Genomic DNA, 18,558 nt, shown 5'->3' on the forward strand with positions numbered 1-18,558 from the left:
AAAAGTTCATTTCAAAATTCCTCAGGAAGATTGCTTAACGTGGCATCTTCTCAGACTGATAAGGAAATGCTCTTGGGGAAAATGCATGTTGTCCTCCAGAGTACAGCAGACAAGAGCTTGAAGAGGTCAGAGCTGTCAGGGTGCCTGTTGGCCACCTCTGCCTGTTGCCTGTCAGTCTGCTGAGTGTGGCAGAATCTGTCAGACACTTCCAGAGGAGGGAAGGGAGCTGGGGAAGGGGCTGGAGCACAAGGAAAAAGGTCTGGAGAACTTGTGAGGAGCAGAGGAGGCTGAGGGAAGACCTTCTGGCTCTCTGCAAGCCCCTGAGAGGAGGTTGGAACTGGGGGGGGGGGTTTGGGCTCGCTCCCTAAGGGATGGGACAAGAGGAACTTTTGGCCTCAAGTTGTGCCAGGGGAGGTTTAGGTTGGAGTCTGGGGATAATTTCTCCCTGGAAAGGGTTGTCAGGGCCTGGCCCAGGTGGAGTCCCCATCCCTGGAGGGGTATCAGAGCCCTGGAGATGTGGTGCTGAGGGACATGGGGCAGTGGTGGCCTCAGCAGTGCTGGGGTAAGAGTGGGACTGGATGATCTGAAAGGTCTTTTCCAACCAAAATTATTTGATGATTTTATGATTTGCCTTTTCTCCTCTCTCTCTCTCTCTCTCACCAGCTTGTGCCTCCTTCCTTCTCCTCCTAGGGCCCTATATACACAATACAGAATGCAGAGAAAATCCTAAACCTAAGGACAAAAGATCTTTTTACTAACCCTTGACAGCATGAAGCAGGAATCAAAGACTTGTACTCTGGTGCCTTCCAACAAACATCCAGGAGGATAAATCTGTCACAAATGCACCAGGTGACAGTGTGGGGGGTCTTGAACTCGTAGCTTTTCTCTTTTTAGATATTTAGGAGAGAATTCACCAGCAGAGGGTCTGGAGGAAGGCCTTCACCTCTGGAACAGCAGCAAAAATCTGTCTTGCACTTAATCCAAGATGCAGTTTCCAATGGAAACCTGAGGGAGTGTGGCACCAAACACCTGACTTTCCAGGGAAGGCCCACACATACTTACAGACATAAACAGAATTCAAAGCCTGAGGCCCATTTTTAATAGTTTTGGCACTCAGCAGGATTAACCTTGCAGCCTTGGCAGAGCATCCCACAACAGGGCAGAATTCAGCAACTTTCTCTTCGTGGCTCATATAAATTTGGTTTGTTTTAACTAGCAAGTTGGCTCAAAAGCTACATCAAAGAAGCCTACATCTTAAAATGTTGAGTTTTGAATTAAGTAGTCACTTCCCAGCCACCAGCCATATGTAGAAAGATAACTACTGGTAAACTTGTTTCTTTAAACTCAAAAGAGGAAGCAATAAAAATGTTAATCTGAAAAAAATGTAAACTAATTATTCTTTCCTCTAACTGCATGCATTGCCTTCCAAAACTCTCTGGGAGAGGGTAAGTGAAGAGTCAGTCAAAAGCCCTCTCACCAGGAGGTGGTGTGGAATGTGTTACTTACTACAGTGCTACAGAGAATCCTTCAGTCCAAGGAAGCAACTAAAGCTAACTGGGGCTTTTTGCAAAACACTCCTTGCAGGAGATGACTCTTTTAGGATTGCTCTGGTGCTGCAGGTGAGAGAAGAACTCAATTCTCTTCATCCGAGGAGAGGCCTTCAATTTCATCTCTGTCACCTCCAATTGCCATCCAGAATGCTTTGGCTACCTAGAAATGGATAAAAAGAGGGGAAAGGGAAAAAAAAAATTCCCCTCAAATGACTGAAGATTTTGCATTTACCATCTGAAAAGCAGCAACTGAGCAGCAGCTAAAGCTAGCAACAGTTTCCAAGCACAATGCAGAAGTGAAGACATTTCAACAACACAGAGGCAGTAACTCAGAATTCAAGGGAATGATACAAAACCTGTGCTAATTAAGGCCAATTAAGAATTAAATTTTCCTTCGGATCAAGGCTTTTCCACTAAGCTAAGTGGAAGCTGGCTCACACCCTTCCTTTCAGAAACTGTGCAAGGGGAAAAGCCTTTCCTGGTGCTACAAAATCCCAGGTTTGTTATTCAGTCCTTGGGAGGCACCCAAGAGTCTCTCCTAGGACTGTGTGGTTTGTTCTTGCAAACCCTTAACACAGGAACTCTACAAGAGAAGTAACCAGAGCTTAGAAAAGAAAAATCCCATTTTGAATCATTAAAATCCCATTTTGAATCATTTCAGTGCCAGTTTCCAAACCTCACCTTCTCTGCATGTAGTTTTCTTTGCTCATGAGGCAAGGTTGCAGCTTTATCTGTAAAAAAAAAGGAAATTACTTAAAGTTGTCAACCTCAGGAGTGAGCAGGGAGAGGAATGCCCATTGCAGGTGTTACTGGGGCACCACCAAGAACCCAGTTTAAGACCATAAAAAAGGATTCTCATTTAGCAAGAGCAGTTGCAGTTTGCTAACAGCAGAAAGCTGATGCTTCATCTCCAACATTTGTAGCTTTAAACTGCAAGGCTGGCACACAGCTGTAGAGTTAAAAAAACAAAAGCAAACCAAGTCTTGTATGTTTGTTTATAGGAAAGTGTAGATTTAGTTCAAAGAGGACAAAAGCAGTGGGACAGCAGTCAGCTGAGCATTAGCTACTTCTTTCAAGAGCACTACTGAGAGGAAGGACAAAGCAATGAAATGCTCAGCAACTTCTTCAGAACCTCAGGCAGAAGAGGAATTAGTACAGAGCAGAAGAGGAATGAGTGCAGTGTTCTCCACTCCCACACCAGCTTTCAAACCTTTGAGGGTGAGAGGGTAAGAGCTTGGTGTGTCTCTCCCTGGTGCATTACCTTTCATTTCTTTCAGCTTTGAAAAGAGCCTCTCAAAGTTCTCCAGGTCACCATCCCTGGTGGTCAGGCTGGCCAGCTCCTGAATGTCTGTGTCCAACATGGCATCTGGAACAAGTGCACACCAAGTTGGCTGAAGGTAAAGGATTTGCCAGCAGGAATTGAAGCCTTTCTGGTAAAAAAATGGATTTTAACATCTGCAAACCCCTCCCTTGGAGGCACAGGAACGTTTCATTACTGGACAAGTCCCAGTGTCATTAACAGCAGTGATTAATTTGTGTAGATTACATGGCAAGAGTGGGTTTGGGTTCATTTAATATTTAAGGTTTCTTGCTGATTAGAAAAGGATTTGTCTAGGAAGAGCCACAGAGTAAATGGAAGAGTAATAAGAGTGTGCTTGGAGCACAACTTCAGAAGACCCTTCAGCACCCAACCTTCAGAAGATCACCCCAAGTCCTGAGGTGCAATTATTTAAGGTTGAACACTTGAACCTCCTAGGAGTGGCCTGAGTAAAGTCACTTCATTCACCTCCTGCTGGGTCAAACTGGGAGGATTTTTCTCTGCCATGACAAAGCTTGAAGCTTTGTTCTTAGAAAGATGTTCCTAGACACAATACACACAATTTCCTAAGTTGGACCTGAGTGTTTCCAGGTGGTAGCACTGCAGGGGCTCTGTTCTATCCAAACTTGTCCCAATTTTCTTCTTTTTGGGACCATCCCAGACCTCTTCCAAGGTATCTGCCCAGCTTACCTACAGTGTTGCCCATCTGCTGGTTGTCTGGGCTAGCTCCATCTTCTCTGTTGTCTCCATGGGACTCTCTGCTGTCTGCTGCTGCTGTATTGGGCTGTCAGGAAAAAAAAAGATATATATATATAAGAATATTCAATAATGGACCTGAAAAGCAGCAGGAGGAGCAGATCAGGTGCTCCTTGCTTTGACTTGAAAAACTTACTCTTTATCTGAAACTGCTACTGCCTGCAAAACCTGTACCAAATTGCAGCCCTGTACACAGGGAGCACATGAATGGTTTTTATGATGGGTTTTTTAAATAATGTTATCAAGTGATAGTTTTTGTTGTGCATAAAGTACTGCTCCTGGATGATAATGAAAGCCCACGTATTGAAAGGAGGTTTTCATCATCTTTCCTTGGCTCCAGGGGGCTGTCTGGGGTAAAATATTTCCACAGACAGTGTGAACAACACCCAGCACTGAGCACACAACTGGGTATCTCCAGGTAGAACGATGAGTTCTGAGGCAATGTCCTCAGAACCAGCAAAAAAAAACCAGCAAGCTCCCAGCCCTGAGGACTTGGAAGAAAAAATAAAAGTTTTTCAGACCTCAGAAATGTTTCCCCTTAAAGTCCAACAGGCTGTGAAGCATTTCTTGAGAAGGAAAAAAAGAAAGCCACCCCCAACCCCAGGGAAAGAGCAACATGAGGAACAGTATGAGCAGAGAACAAGAAATAGGAATTACTGTTTACTTCTGTATCTTGGTTCTCTTCTGACCCAATGCTACAGTTGGCACCTGCTAAGGTACTGAGGAGACCAAAGCCCTGGGTCCTGTCTGAAAACAAACCAGCAGTTAGTTGGACAGAAGATGCAATATTCTCACAGTTGTAACTCATCAGATGGGATGCAGAATATTTCAGGTAAGAGATGCAGCACCTTGAAAAACTGTCAGTTAACTTGAAAATGTATTTTAAGCAGATATTTTTCATATTCTTTAAGCTTATTAAGCTACATTGACAATAATTATTGCTAAATATTGCCAAAAATGTGTAAGAGGAGATGTGACCTCTTTTTTTAATCCCTATTTGAAGACACTGTTGGGATTTGACCTGGCAAATTAATTCTGATTCCAAACAAGGCAGTTTCCAAAATACAGAAGCAGCATTTGCTGTTACTAACATCCACTGGGCCAGGTTTCACTGTCCACAGGACAGTCTGTGGTTAGATACAGGAAATCCAACAAGTTCCTTTGCTTATCCATCTGTTGTCTGATCAGTAATGGCAAAAGCTATTTTTAAAGAGCTAATTCAGAATCCAAGGAAGGACCCAGCCATCAAATCCAACATTTTTTCACACTAAAAGGTGCTCTGGGGCTTTCCACATCTGCTCACTTGCTGTGTATTTCAATGTATTTTAAAACCCAAGCTCAAAAAAGGTGAATTCACACCTAAACCTAAATAATCAGCTAAGAGATGCAGTACAGTGGTTTTAAATTAAACTGGTTTTAAAACCTTACTTGAAAAATAAAAATACATTCATAGCTGGTGGTATTATGAGGTGGTTTTTTTTCTAAGCCATGTTTTCAGCTGGTCTTGCACTGAGTAGTAAATATTTGCAGCTACACAAGGGACTCAGGAGATTTTTCTGAAAATCTCAGCATTTTAGTCAACTAAAAAAGAAATAATGCTGAGGGTTTTTCCCTACAAATAGCCAGGAAACAATGACTTGTGCCAGAAGAAAGCTTAAGGTTACTTTTTTTAAAAAAAAAAAAATGTGTTTTAAATTAACATTAAACTAATGACTCAAACCTTGAGGTGATGTAATTTTTATGCACTGTCCAAATTTACTTGCCCTTTACACAAAATTTCATTTTGAGGAGTGGAATGTGTAACAAAACCCATCAGCTCTCTAGAAAACATGTAAGCACATCTCCCTCAGAGGATTACTAAGCCCTCTTTTCATCTTTAGTAATCTTCACTGGGTACTTAGGCCAATGTAGGTCCTGCCCCAGCTCTCTTCTCCCCCCCTAGAAGGTATTTCTTTCAACTGACTCTGTTTTACCCAATTTTGCTGCTTTAACAGATCCCTGGCCAAAGGTTTGGGAAGAAGTGAACCAGCCCAGCTGACAGAATTGCCTTTCTAAGCTGAAAGCTGCAAGACATGTGGTGTCCACCAGGTAAATTAAGAGGTAATTGAGTGCTAAAAGATTGGGACTTGTAACCCAAAGCAAAGCAGCTTCCCTGAGTTTCAGCAGGCTGAGCACAGAGCTGTCCTTTGGGAAACTGCAGAGAGGGACATTTAGCCAATTTCTGAGTCATCTGAAGCTAGGTTGGACACTGCAATCCAGAATGTACTTGAGAGAGAACATTCCCACATTGGCAGAGGGGTGGATGAAGTGACCTCATCGTGTGCTGCTTTCATATCTATGATTTGAGTTTCTCCTGTACAGAAAAATGAGAGGAGCTGCATCCCCACCCCCCCAAAACACACAAAACCTCAGCCAGCCTGGTTACAAACTCCTCTCCCAGTCAGATTCTACAGCAGGGCTCTCTGAAAAGCAGCTATTTGTTTCTGGATCCGTGGTTAGGGAGGTGGCAGACATGACACTTGGGAGGCACACCCTTCAAAAAGCCTTCCTATAAATTTGTTTTATTGGATGGAGAAGTTATTGCAGCTCCTGGGTGCAATTCAGGAAGTGGGTAATGCCTTACACAGTGTTCTTATAGCATCAGAGCCAAAAAAACCCAAAACCCTCACTCAAGGTGCTGTGATAGGTGGTGGCTCCCTGGTGATGAAGTCCACAGAAGTCATCAATAGCTGCAGAGCTCTGAGCACAGCCTCAGGATTCAGATATGCTCATTTCACAGCAAAATCTTTCCCATTATCCTCATCTACTCTTCCTCCACAGCCTGTGCTTAGCAGACATGTGAGGATCCCAAATTACCACAAAATGGGAGTTGAAAAGAAAAAAAAAAAATAATTATCATTTAAGTAACTAAGTTTAAACAAGTCCTGTAAGTCAGGCTCATTATTTGTAAGGAGCCAGGCTGATTCCTGGCCCCACCCTGTGTAAGCAGCTTCAGCTGGGATCCCTGAGCAGGGATTTAAGCAGGAAAGCAACCAAGGAGCCTCTCTCAGGGGGCAATAAATTGCTTTTCTTCTTGTCACCTCCATCACCTAACTCTGCTCTTGAAGGGGCAGCTGAGGACAACCTCCCCCGTTGGGAGAGGAAGGTGTGAGCTGAAGAGTTACTCATGGTTTTTTTTTACACAAAGGAGAAGAAATCCACCTGATTCTCAGCCTGGAGAGAGCTCTGAGGCCTGGAGGACTAGAAGTCTCTACTAATCACAAAAGGGAATTGCCCTCTGGAGAATCTCAGGTAAGACTTCTTGGTTTTCTTCTGGGAGACACAATACTGCTTCATTGGCTCCTAACTCATGTGGTATTGCTTGGTGTAAAATGTTTGTAAGTCAGTTTTGTAGTGTTTAATACCTGTTGTTATTAATTGGTATGAGAATGAATGTATTTAAAGGTCAGAGGGAAAAAAAAGTTAAAAGGCCAGGAATTTTCTTAGTGTGTGAAAAAAAAACCCCACTGCTTCACAACTTGAGAAGAAATGTGTTTAAGATAAAAACACCTTAAAATAACACAAGTTTAATGTGTGTATTTGGAAAAAAAAGCCATTTCTGCCCTTTATCTGTAAAGTTAAAATCTTATACAGAGAGAGAGCTGAAGTAAGGCAATGCTGTAACCTTAAAAGTACCATGAGCCCTTATTTCTTCATGAAAAGCCCTTATTTCTTCATGAAAAATCTTCCCATGGAGCAAACTGCCCCATTTCTCCATGGCCAGCAGTTGTAGATCATTTGGAGGAAAGCTGAAGTTTGATTTACATGGCAGCCAGTTTCCAGGATCAGGAGGAAGTTGAAAACAAAAGACACTTTAGAGGTTATAAAAAAGTTTTCTTTAAGTAAAATGAGCTCAACCATTTCCCTTTGAAGGCAAAAGGCAAAGCCAGGCTGCAACAAATTCCAAATATAGGTCACTTCCTGAGGGGTTTGTAGTAATGTGCATCAATGCTGGGTGGTTTCTGTAGTGTGGAGAAAGAAACTCTGGATTTTCAAGGAGCCTGACCTTTCCAGAACACACCAGTGATGCACAGGAGTTTCCCCCCATGAAGAACAGAACATATGACCTAAGTTCTGTTCTGTAATGTGGCATCTGTGAAACACAGGAAATAATCCACTGTTCAGAAATGGTTTTAGCACCAGGGAGATAACTTCACACCATCTCAAGTGGCTCCCTATTTCTGTACAATGGTTACCTGAACTTAGAACTGAGCTTAAACCTCATTCTGATGTGGTACAAGAAACACTCAAAAGGCTACCTTAAAAGAAAAAAAAATTAAAAATTATGGGTTTAGTGGTTCTCATCCCATTGCTACTGAGTCCCAGTAACCACCTCGCAGCAGAAGCCTCCCAGGCACTCCCCAGGAGTTAAACCTCCCTTCATTTCCTGTGTTGTTAGAAAGGTCATCAAGTAAATGGAAGTATCTACCCTTCCAATAACTCTGGGCTAGCCACAGCATTTCCTTTCTCATTAGTAAAATCCCAGAGTGATTTTTCCCAAATTCTATCCATCTGATAACCATTTATCTGCACTAAATCATCTGAGGTTGTTTGGTTTTTGTACTGTTTTCAAAAAATTCTGTGGCTTCCCTGTCCTCACTTGGGCTTTTCTGTGGGGAAAACTGCTCTTCTTGAAAGGCACTGAGGAAGTCCTTCAGCAGACATCTGAAATCACTTCTTTGCCACATCTCATCTCCACACCTGCTGTTCTCATCCCTGTTTCAAATTATTTTCTTTTTCAAAAAACTGTAAAAATGTGGAATTTAACACTTACTGCTTCTTCACTAAACCATGCCTTGGTTTTCAGAGCAAGCTGATGATGACAAGCCACTTGCTGCTAGAGTTTGGTGGAACAGGCATTCATTTTTCATTGGAATTTGAAGAGTTAGGGAAACATCTAACTCAGTTTGTGGGTGGAGAGGAAGTTAAAGCAGAGAGGGAACAGGAACAGATGGAGCAACAGGAATAAACCTCACTGTCTTCAGGTTTCTCAGAGGATTAAGGGACAATGAAAGCAATACCTGAGACCCTACTATTGTGTGTAAAAGGCTGCAGTGTGCTCTCATTCCTCACAGCACTACAGCTGCTCAGTTGAAACTTTTGCTAAAAATATTAAGACCTCTAAATTAGGTCTTAATAAATTAGGAGACCATTCTCCTAAACCCATGTCAGAGGGAGCTGTGTCACATACCACTCTTCATCACCACGTTGGACCACACGTTGGCATTCAAGGCTTGTAAAATGCGTTTCACCCCGGTGGACTCAGGGAAATCATCTGAACCAAAAGAAAAAGACATTGCACCCCTAAGAATGAGGCTAAAAACCATCAAGTGGCTGAAAGAAAGAAGCTGTGTGTTTGAGTGCCTGCCCCATCTTACTTCCTGCATCAATAGAAATTCCTGCTTCTGTTAAAGAACACCAATTCCTTGCCTTGGCCTCATGGGAGCTCAGACAAATCTCTGTTAGTGCTTTGTTTCTTGGTTTAAGCTTGTAAATATTTTAAACTCTCATCTTTTTGTAGAGATATCTAAGTTCCAAGTGGGCTTCTTTTACCCCAAGATCTTTCAGAATGATGTCAGCATATAAATAGATGCTATAATTAATGTTCCTTCCTTTGGAAAGTAAAGAACCTCAGCAATTAAAGTGTGATGCTTAAAAATGAAGATTATCATTGTCAGGCTCTCCCCAGAATCCAACCCCAAATATTCCAGTAACCCTGTGAATTAGAGTCACTGGAAAGACCAGGGAAAGCATTATTCAGACTTATTTACTGAATAGATCTGACACCACTTTGTATAAAGTCAGTGTTCCCACTTCCTCAGTTTAGTCAGCTTCCCATGTTTGTGCAGGTCTCACAAAGCAATGTGGGGGAAATAAACAAAACAAAACAAAAAAAAACCCTTTGGATACAAAAAAGTGATTGCTTAAAAATCAAACTCTTTCAGGATGACTCAGAGACAGGTGCAGTAATTGAAGCAGCTTTTAAAAATAAATTCAGAGCTGTCTGTGACCCCTTAGATCAAACCCCTCTACAACACTGCTCTTTGGTACCAGAATCATTATCAAGAGTCTCCAACCTGAGTTCCTTACCCCACAAATAACTATCTGTCAGTGTTGTCATAGCAAGAGGTCCAGTTAATTTGTGATGAGCTGCCAGAAATGTCATGATTTTTAAACAGATATTGTCCCACTCTGTCTCCTGTGTCCATTGTATTTTTTGTAATTCACAGGGTATGTTTATGGAGTAAACATCTTAGTCACTGGAACACATTTCCTCCTGTGCATGAGTCACTGTGAGCCAATTACCATATTAAAAATCCAGGAAAGAACATAGATCCTATTACTCTGCAGATTAACATCCTGAGTTATTAATATTCCCATTACTTAGGTTGTTTAAATGGTAAACAGCTTGTTCTTTACAACAATTATTCAACAGAAAAATAAATTGATTTAATACTAGTGTTTCCTTTTAAAGCACTTAATAAGAAAACTTGAGTCTAAGGGGTACCAATTCCATTTTTTCTTCTTTTTACAGATCAGAAAAATGGGCATCCCTCCCCTGACTAACAAAGTGCTAAAAAAAAATACAGATGGGGGAAGGGGAGGGTGTTTATTAGCTCCCTGAAATACAGTTTTAATATAGGCAGGGGTTGAGGGGGAAACCTGAGTTCTAGCTTAGAGGACCTTTAGACTAAATTGTTTTTGGTGATTATTTATGTACTTGCTGAACCTGAAAAAGAGCAAATGTTAGTGACTAATTCCACTCAAGCCTGGAAATGGAGCTGCTTATCTCCTTTTGTCTCTGTTGAGGTAAGATGTAAACAGGTTTGGGTTTTTTTTTGTACCCCAGAAGTGAGGCAATGGGGCTGCTGCTGATAAGGCTGTCAGGAAGTGCACAGTCACTTTTCAGCAGTGGAACATCACACATCACTCTTCTGACTTTGCTTGATGGGGTTTTTAAGATATGGTCAGCCAGTGATTTTGAAACTGCTTTATTTCCTGTATAACAGTGCATGCTAAACTAAAATGTATTTAACCACCTCCCCTTTGCAGTCCATCATGTCACTGTTTGAATAATGTCTTGTTTTCTTCTGGTACATACAATAGTTTTAGAACTTTTTTTTTTTTTAAGACAAGTAACTTTCCAGCCCTTGTGTGTCTCTCTGGCTCTTGGTTTTTTGTTTTTTTTTTAGATTTATTTCCAGAGTGGGATATAAATGCCTCTCATCCATCAATACAGCCCTAGGATTAGTGCCAGAAAATGGAGCAGATATTATTTTTATGTAGGTGCTACATAAACAGCAGCTGTATTTGGGAGGAGACAAACAGAATTTCTTGGAGGAAATAACCTCCTCCTCCTCCTGACCTTTTATAGCTGAGACTAAGCCTCACCAACTGGGAGCATTCCATGCTGTAATCATGTAGCACATAACTAAAGCTATACCCCTTGCACTTGGTTAGAAGATATTTTGGTGTGCTTTTTCAGTCTGAAAAATCCCAACAGAAGTAGCAGTCCTACCATCTTCATCAGGCAGTTCCTCAGGGCTAAGTTCTACCAGTTCAAAGCCATGCTTGATGCACCATTCTTGAGCTTTTTGTCTGTTAACACCTGAAGTTGGGAAACAAAAATGCAAATTAAACATCCACTAATATCAGCTGTTGAATCTTTAGCTTCATTTTATTATTTCAAAATTGTTTGCTTATTTTGGATTGTATGGGGGAAAAGTACATAGTAGCTGGTGGGGGTCCCTCATTCACTTTGAATTTGATTCAAACACCATAAAATCAAATTTTAATTTAGCATTTTTCAGTGCCCTGCCCTTGTCTTGGTCCTGGTCTGTCTGGGGGGTTGGAGTCTATGATCTTCAGAGGTCCCTTCCAATGAATGACATTCTGTGACATGGCTCTGCAGTGGCTACTTGAAGGGAAATGTAAGTGAAGTGCTATTCACTCTAGGTTTGAATCTGAATTATGTTACTGGAACATATCTGCACCTTAGAGCTTGCTGTTGTGCTGCCCAGAACCAAAGCAAACACCTATTTCATGTTCAAATGGTAAAAAAGTGGAATGTTGCTTCCACTTTGCAACCAAGTCATCCTCATTCTTAACCAGAGAGGATCATGGACACCCATTAACCTTCATTTTTTAGTTATTTTACAGTGCATTCTGCCAGCCTAGGAATCTGATACATGGAGCCCAAGTTTGTAAAATTCTGATTCTTTTAACCTTTTTTTTTTTTAAAACTAATTCTTTTTCTAGCTTAAAACTTGTGTTCCTGGTCACAGAAGTAACTGGGCTCTTCTCAATGATATCTCAAGTCCTGCCTCGTGCAGGTATTTTGAGAAAGAATTGTGTTGATTTAACTAGAAAACAAATTACTCTGCAAGGTTAATAATTCTGAGCCAGTTGGGAACTGTCTCTGCTTTCCTACCATTTTCAGATACTCTGTTACAAACGAGGATCATGACTTCTGGTAACCACTCTTCTGTCAGGGGAAGCCATTCAGAGACACTATCAAGTCCAGACTTCTAAAGGGGAGGAAAAAAAAGAAGTTCTTTTGAATACATTCTCAAATACTTCAGTTTTTAAAGTAGTTTTAAATCATTGATAGCATTAGAAGAAAGCTGAGTAAGGAAATATGCCAGGCTCTCTTTGCTCAATGTGTGATGCAGCCACTCCCATCTGTGGTGAAAAGCAGTTCCTTAATTACATTTATTTTTTGTCTCAATCTTTCTGGTTCTTGCTAAAGCTTTGTTTTCACTGCTGGCAGCTTAGTAGGAGGAATTTTCTGTGAAATGATAGCACTGAATCTTCCACCTGAAGGCTGACAGTAAAAGGGAAGTGTTTTTACTGGTAGGAGGCAGAATTAACATTGATCTACTGACAATTAATAGAATGGCCTGAAAGGAATGGCTGGCACTAGATGAGGAGAACATAATTTGTGTTTATATTGTGATAAGGCAACTATATCATACAGATAAAGCAATATAATGAAGCAGCAGACTTACTATTGTGCTGTCAAAGTACACAATAAATGCTTGCACAGCTTCAGCAATATCTCCAGTAACAAGAAAGGTGTTTGGTACCACACAGAGGTGAATATCAGCAGAATAATATTTATTATCTATTGTCCAGGGGTAAAAATTCACTCCTCCACTTGTAGTTGCACCCACAGAGAGGTCATCTTTTCCTGTGATAACTGGAAAAGAAAATGACTGAGATGGATGACAAAAGCAGAATCAAGAAAATAATTAATCTAGAGAAGCATCTTTTAATTACCATAATAAACCAGGATGTATTTAAGATCTTTAAAAATTGAAACTCAATTTGTTACTCTGTCCTGAAGTTTATTATTTAGCTTTCACAAGAGTTTCTTACCTAGCTTTTAAAATAAAATATGGCAGAGAAGCTCTTCTGAAAGTCCTTTTTCCTTTAAATGCCTTTTAAAGGCAAACTCACTGCCTGTAGAGAACACCCAGGCTTTATTACAGTGGAAACAAACCTTGCATGCTAGTTCAGATGTAAAGAACTATTTGACTGTGACCAGAACCTGTATTTTAAGGAGATGTCTTTCATCCCATTGTGCTTCTGATTACCCATCAACGATGCCAGGAGTTTTTACCAATCCCCTGTGAAACTTCTCTCCCAGTAAAAATGGATGTTGCACATCAAACTCAAAGGACTGGTGGAGCTTTCTGAAAGGGTTCAGAAAATGTCTCTGCCTGCACGTGGGGTTGTGAGGAATTGCTGTGAAACTCCCTGATTACTCAGGGCAGGAAACTAAATGCAGTTTGGGTTTCTTGTGGATAGTTCTCTTCCACAAAAGTCCCCTGGACCAATTATGTTTTGGCTTTTAGAGTAAACAACCAGACTACAAAAGAAATAGGCACTACAAGTCAGACTGAGTTGTCATGGATGTATTTTATGTTGGAACTGGTTTTAAGGATTCAAGGAAATTCTTTCCAGACAGCCTGTATTTTAATGAAAAAGGTAAGTTCAGCCAGAAAAGTTGCATATCTGACTTAAAGAATATTCATCAGGATAAACCCCATTCAGTTTTATTTGGAAACAGGATACATGTCTAGAAAATAATGTGGTAAAAGGAGGTGGCTTGTCGAACTTACCTCTAGTGGGTTACTCATTTTTAATTTTAAACTCCCCAGCCATTGAAAGTGTCAGTGGTTTGCCATCCAAAGAGCCTGGAAAACCATCTGAATCACCCTTTGACCACAAAAGTAGGGAGGCCTGCTGGGCTGCCTTCATTAAGTTGGCCTTTTCAGAGAGGAGAAGTGGCTTGTTTGGAGGAGAGGAATGCAAACAGCCCTCCCCAAATGCATCACCATTAAAAAGTACTAAAAACATGCATGGAAAAGTTCATGCCACAAAAGAACACTGCTGAGTGGCATTCAAAAACATGAGCCAGAGGTCAAGGTCCTCTAAGAAATATTGCAGCTCTTAATGCTGGCCACTTTTACTCAAGTAACTTTCACAATCTCAACACTAGTTAAGACACCCTGTAATTTAGTGTCCCCTGTTGCTGTATAAAAGAATTTTGGAGCAATAGATGCTGCTTCCTCTCCAAGGCATTATTTGAGGCCAGGGACTAAACAGAATATTTCTAACCCAGCCCCAGGATCATCCTTGTGTCATCACCTCCTGTCTGCAGTGACTCCATTCACCTCCAAAGCCCCTGCACTAATGCAAATCTACACTGAGATCACAGGGACAATCATTTTCCTCCAAGTTATCTCATTTTGTCCTTTTTCTCTCAGAAAACCACTTAAAAACCACTTAAAACAGGAGAAGAGTTCATGGCTCAGTCCAGTAAGGAGCAGTGACTGTCCCCAAACAGCTCAATGAGCTTCCAGACTTCTGTGGAATCAAAAGATTATTTTTTTCTTTTTTTGGCTCCCAGTAGTTTGTTTTTCAGCAAATTCTTTAGTTGTGCCCTTTTCTTTACTCACAGGTATCTATAATTTCTAGTACATGGGACAAAATGCTATTGGGTACTTTCAGAACTTAATTTCAGCTCTCTAAATAAATACTCATTTTACTGACTTGCTGCCTTTTAATCCCATGAGCTTGAATATAGGCAAGATAAATTAAACACTGGTTCAGAAGAGGATGTGACAAAATTATAAAACCTAATACTGCTCTCTTCTTAGAGGTTTTGTGAGTGCAAGGCAGCAAATACTGTATTGAAAGGAGACCAAAAAGAACATTTCAGGGAAGAATAAGCAAATAAAATAAAGCAAATAAAATTCCATAATAAGCAAAGAACCACATGGAAATCTCTTGCCCTTGCTGTGTGTTCCCTGTTCTCTAATACCAAACTGATATTCAGCATTTTTACTAGATTGGGTGTTAAATAGTAATTTTTATTCCCCAGAATCATTACAACTGCTCTTTGCAGGGCATTTTTTTACCCGAAGTGATCAAGGTATTGATCACTATTCCTTGTGGTTTTCAGATTGAGTATCTGATTTAACAGAAGAATTCAGTTTTTGACAACACCTCTTGTGATCCCAAGTCCCCTCAGTTGGGAGTTACACCAAATAGTTCTCACATTCTGGGCCTTGAGAGCCACCTGGTGGAATATGCCCTAAAAATACTCCTGGAAATTACACAAGGAGGAAAGAGAAGTTGGATATATGCTGCAGGGGAATGCTAAATGGTCAAAAAAGAGGAAAAAAAAAAAATCACAGCCAGTTTTTACCTCTTGTCCAGCAGTTTTGAAAGTTAAATCTTTGTGTTTTAATTTGTAATAAATATATCTAAGAGCCAGTTCTACCCTGTACATTTTAAATAGCTGTGTTTTGCCACAGTATCTAATGAAATAAAGCATTCTTTTTCAAAGAAACTTGAAAAAAAAAATGTACCTAGCAAATGTACCATAATACTCTTCTCATCCTCCAGCCATTTCCTAGTGAAAACACTGGGAAAAAGTCTTGTAATTACCCTGGAAGTTTCTGTCAGGCAGCAGAAGAAATGGGCTCACATTTGGGCTTTTTGTTCATAAAGCAGCTTTTTTTTTTCTGCTTATGAAACAGGTTTTCCTGCAAAGAGGATGTAGCAAGGAGATGCAGCAACAGAGCAGCAAAAGCAGTGCCAAGATGGGGAAGGGCTTTGGTTTACACAATATTTAATAGCACATTTTAGCATAAATATTGTACCTCAAGCACTGGACTGCCAACAGAATGGGTTGCAAACCCCTTACTGAATAATATCTTTAACCTGGTGTGGCACTTTTCATGCTGTAAAAGCTAAAGTTCTGAGAACTGCACCAGCTTTTTTGTTTAAACCCAGCAAAACCCTTCAGCCCAGCCCCAGCTGTCCTGTCTTTGAATGTTTCACAATGTTTGTTCTGGATCTGAGGTGGTATCACAAAGCAGGAACTTAAAATTCCTGTGGTATTTATTTTAGCAAATGATCATCTTTCTTTTCAGGAAGATTTTAATATGTTTTGTGAAGCAGCCCTGCCAGAAGACATGAAGATCCACCTAGAAGACTTCAGTTTTGGTACTTGAAAAAAGGAAAGTTGGGCATTTCAATGTGAGTACCATTTAAAAGAAAACAAAACACAAGTTTTAAGACTTTGTCAGATAAAACAGTAAATCTCTGAAGCTTTTTAGTCAATGTTTTTGTTTGATTCTTTTTCATAGTGAAATTTGACAAAGGAAACCTTGAATAATTCCTTCTAATCTCCTTATACCTTCCTCAAAACCCAGCAACAACCAAGAATAGGATTTTACTGAAAATTATTATTCTTTGGTATGGAATCCCCTTAAAAAATTCAATATCAACCCAGCTGCTTTGACAAAGTAGCCTTTCACTGCAGGTCTTGTACTGGCACTCTTGATTAAAAATGGGGCTTAATGAAGTGGAGGGAGACAGTCCCTGGAGCAGCCCTCAGGCTCCCAGGTAAGATCTCACTCAGAAATGGAAAAAAGAAACCCAGAAAGTGGGCTGGGGCTGTTAAGTTGGAGATCTTAGCATCCATATCAAACTTTTCATGACAGTTCCCTAAAAACCAAAGTGCAAAACCACCAAGATCTCTGATCAGCTTCTTCCTGTAATCCCCCTGATTTCAGAGTTACTAAAAATTCTCCTCAGGTTTTCACTATTATCAAGTTTTAAGTCTCATGTTCCCTTTTTCAGGCCATAAAAAAAGGAAACTGGGTTCCAAGAAATCACTGTCTACAGAAGTAACCCTGTGTATTTCATACAGAGTAAGTCTGGTCTACAATTCTGCCAGTTGTAGAAAGGAATTTATTTTTTTTTTTTGCTTTCCCTCTTTTTGTGCTTCTGCACTGGGACAAGAAATGCTCTAATGCAGAAAAGCAAGGCTAAGTAAAGCAAGAGTTCAGACCCACCAGGAATCTTAGAAATTCTGCCATGCTCAGGGGCTGAGGTAGCTTGTTCATTTCATAAATGGAAAGATGAAACCAAAGAGGTTATATTTAGTCTGCTTTTGTTTTTCTCTTCCCTACTTTCCTGAGCCAGCTTGGTTCCTCTGGTGGTTCCCCTCTTGTTTTAGGAGCCATCTGGGCCATGGACATGTCCTGATTAAAACAAGGTAATTTTTGCACTCTGTGTTCAGGAGCAAACCTTACATCACACCAATCCTCTTTTTTTTTTTTTTTATTTGCTAGTGAGGAAAGCATTGTTTTCATTCACCCAAGCATTGTTTATTCACACCTCTGATATGGCAACTGGGCAACAAAGCATGACAGGAGGTGAGGTTTCCTTTTTCCCTGTTGGTTGTAATGGAGGAGGAAATTCTGTGGGGTGAGGGTGTGCTGAGCCCCAGGGTGCCCCCAGAAGCTGTGGCTGCCCCATCCCTGGCAGTGTCCAAGGTTGGATGGGGCTTGGAGCACCCTGGGGGGGTGGGAGGGGTCCCTGAGCATGGCAGGGGGCACTGGGGGGGATTTAAGGTCCCTCCTTGTCATCCCCTTTGAGCAGGTGAGGGAGGTGACCCCAAGAGGGGCTCTGGGTGGATGGATGGATGCTCCATCCCTTGATGGGATGTGGGGGGATGGCTTGGAACTGGAAAAGAGGAGCTGGGAGGGAGAAATTCAGTGCTGAGCCCCAGGGTGCCCCCAGAAGCTGTGGCTGCCCCATCCCTGGCAGTGTCCAAGGTTGGATGGGGCTTGGAGCACCCTGGGGGGGGTGGGGATGTCCCTGACCATGGCAGGGGGGGCACTGGGGAGGATTTAGGGTCCCTTCCAACCCAAACTGTTCTTTATCTCCTGCTCCTTGGTGTTGGGGAGTATCAAAGGGCTCCACGCTGTCTCCTAAACAGCTGATTTCCCTCAAGCAATAAGGAGGCCCCTCACGCCTTCCTTAAAAGCGGCCCCGGAGGGCTGGAGAGGGGGTGAGTATGTGAGGGACGGTGTGTGAGGAGCAGGGAAGGGCCGCCCCTCCGCGCTCCCCCTGAGGGAGGTGAGGAGCTGCCAGGCCCAGGCCAGCAGTGGCGGGCAGGCCGGCGGCTCCGCGGCTGCGCCCGTACGGCTCCCGCTGCGGGCCGCCAGGACGCGGAGGAGGAAGAGGAGAATGAGGTGGATGAAGTGGAGGAGGAGGACTCACGTTTGACGAGCTCCTCGGCCGGGAAGGCGGCGGCGCAGCTGCTGACCAGCGCGAAGGGCCCCGCCGCCGCCATGGCGCCCGCCGCCGTTTCCGGACCCGCCGCTACCACCCGGCTGCGGGCGGGTGGAGGACGGGCGGGAGGCGGTGTGCGGGAAAACCCTTCCAGTGAGGAGAAAACCGCAGGGCGGGCTCGGACACCGTTTGACACGTTCTCACCGCAATTCCAGTGAGGAGGGAGCCGCAGAGCGGGCTCGGACTCCCTTTGACGCCCCCTCACCCACCCCTCACACCCCCGCCGTGAGGAGGATG

At 42.1% G+C, this 18,558-nt stretch overlaps 1 protein-coding gene across 1 annotated transcript; it reads right to left on the bottom strand.

Annotated features, from left to right (window-relative positions):
• Positions 1-1,071: 1,071 nt before the first annotated feature.
• Positions 1,072-18,351, bottom strand: AAGAB (alpha and gamma adaptin binding protein). Its single transcript, XM_030457156.1, has 10 exons — positions 18,250-18,351; positions 12,672-12,862; positions 12,095-12,191; positions 11,183-11,272; positions 8,855-8,938; positions 4,289-4,371; positions 3,559-3,652; positions 2,812-2,916; positions 2,232-2,281; positions 1,072-1,710 (listed from the first exon to the last, which is right to left on the bottom strand). The coding sequence occupies exons 1-10, from the start codon at positions 18,320-18,322 to the stop codon at positions 1,633-1,635; spliced, it is 945 nt and encodes a 314-aa protein (XP_030313016.1). The 5' UTR covers positions 18,323-18,351; the 3' UTR covers positions 1,072-1,632.
• Positions 18,352-18,558: the final 207 nt, after the last annotated feature.

This window comes from Calypte anna, chromosome 10 (genome assembly GCF_003957555.1).
Source record: "Calypte anna isolate BGI_N300 chromosome 10, bCalAnn1_v1.p, whole genome shotgun sequence".
Classification (NCBI taxonomy): domain Eukaryota; kingdom Metazoa; phylum Chordata; class Aves; order Apodiformes; family Trochilidae; genus Calypte; species Calypte anna.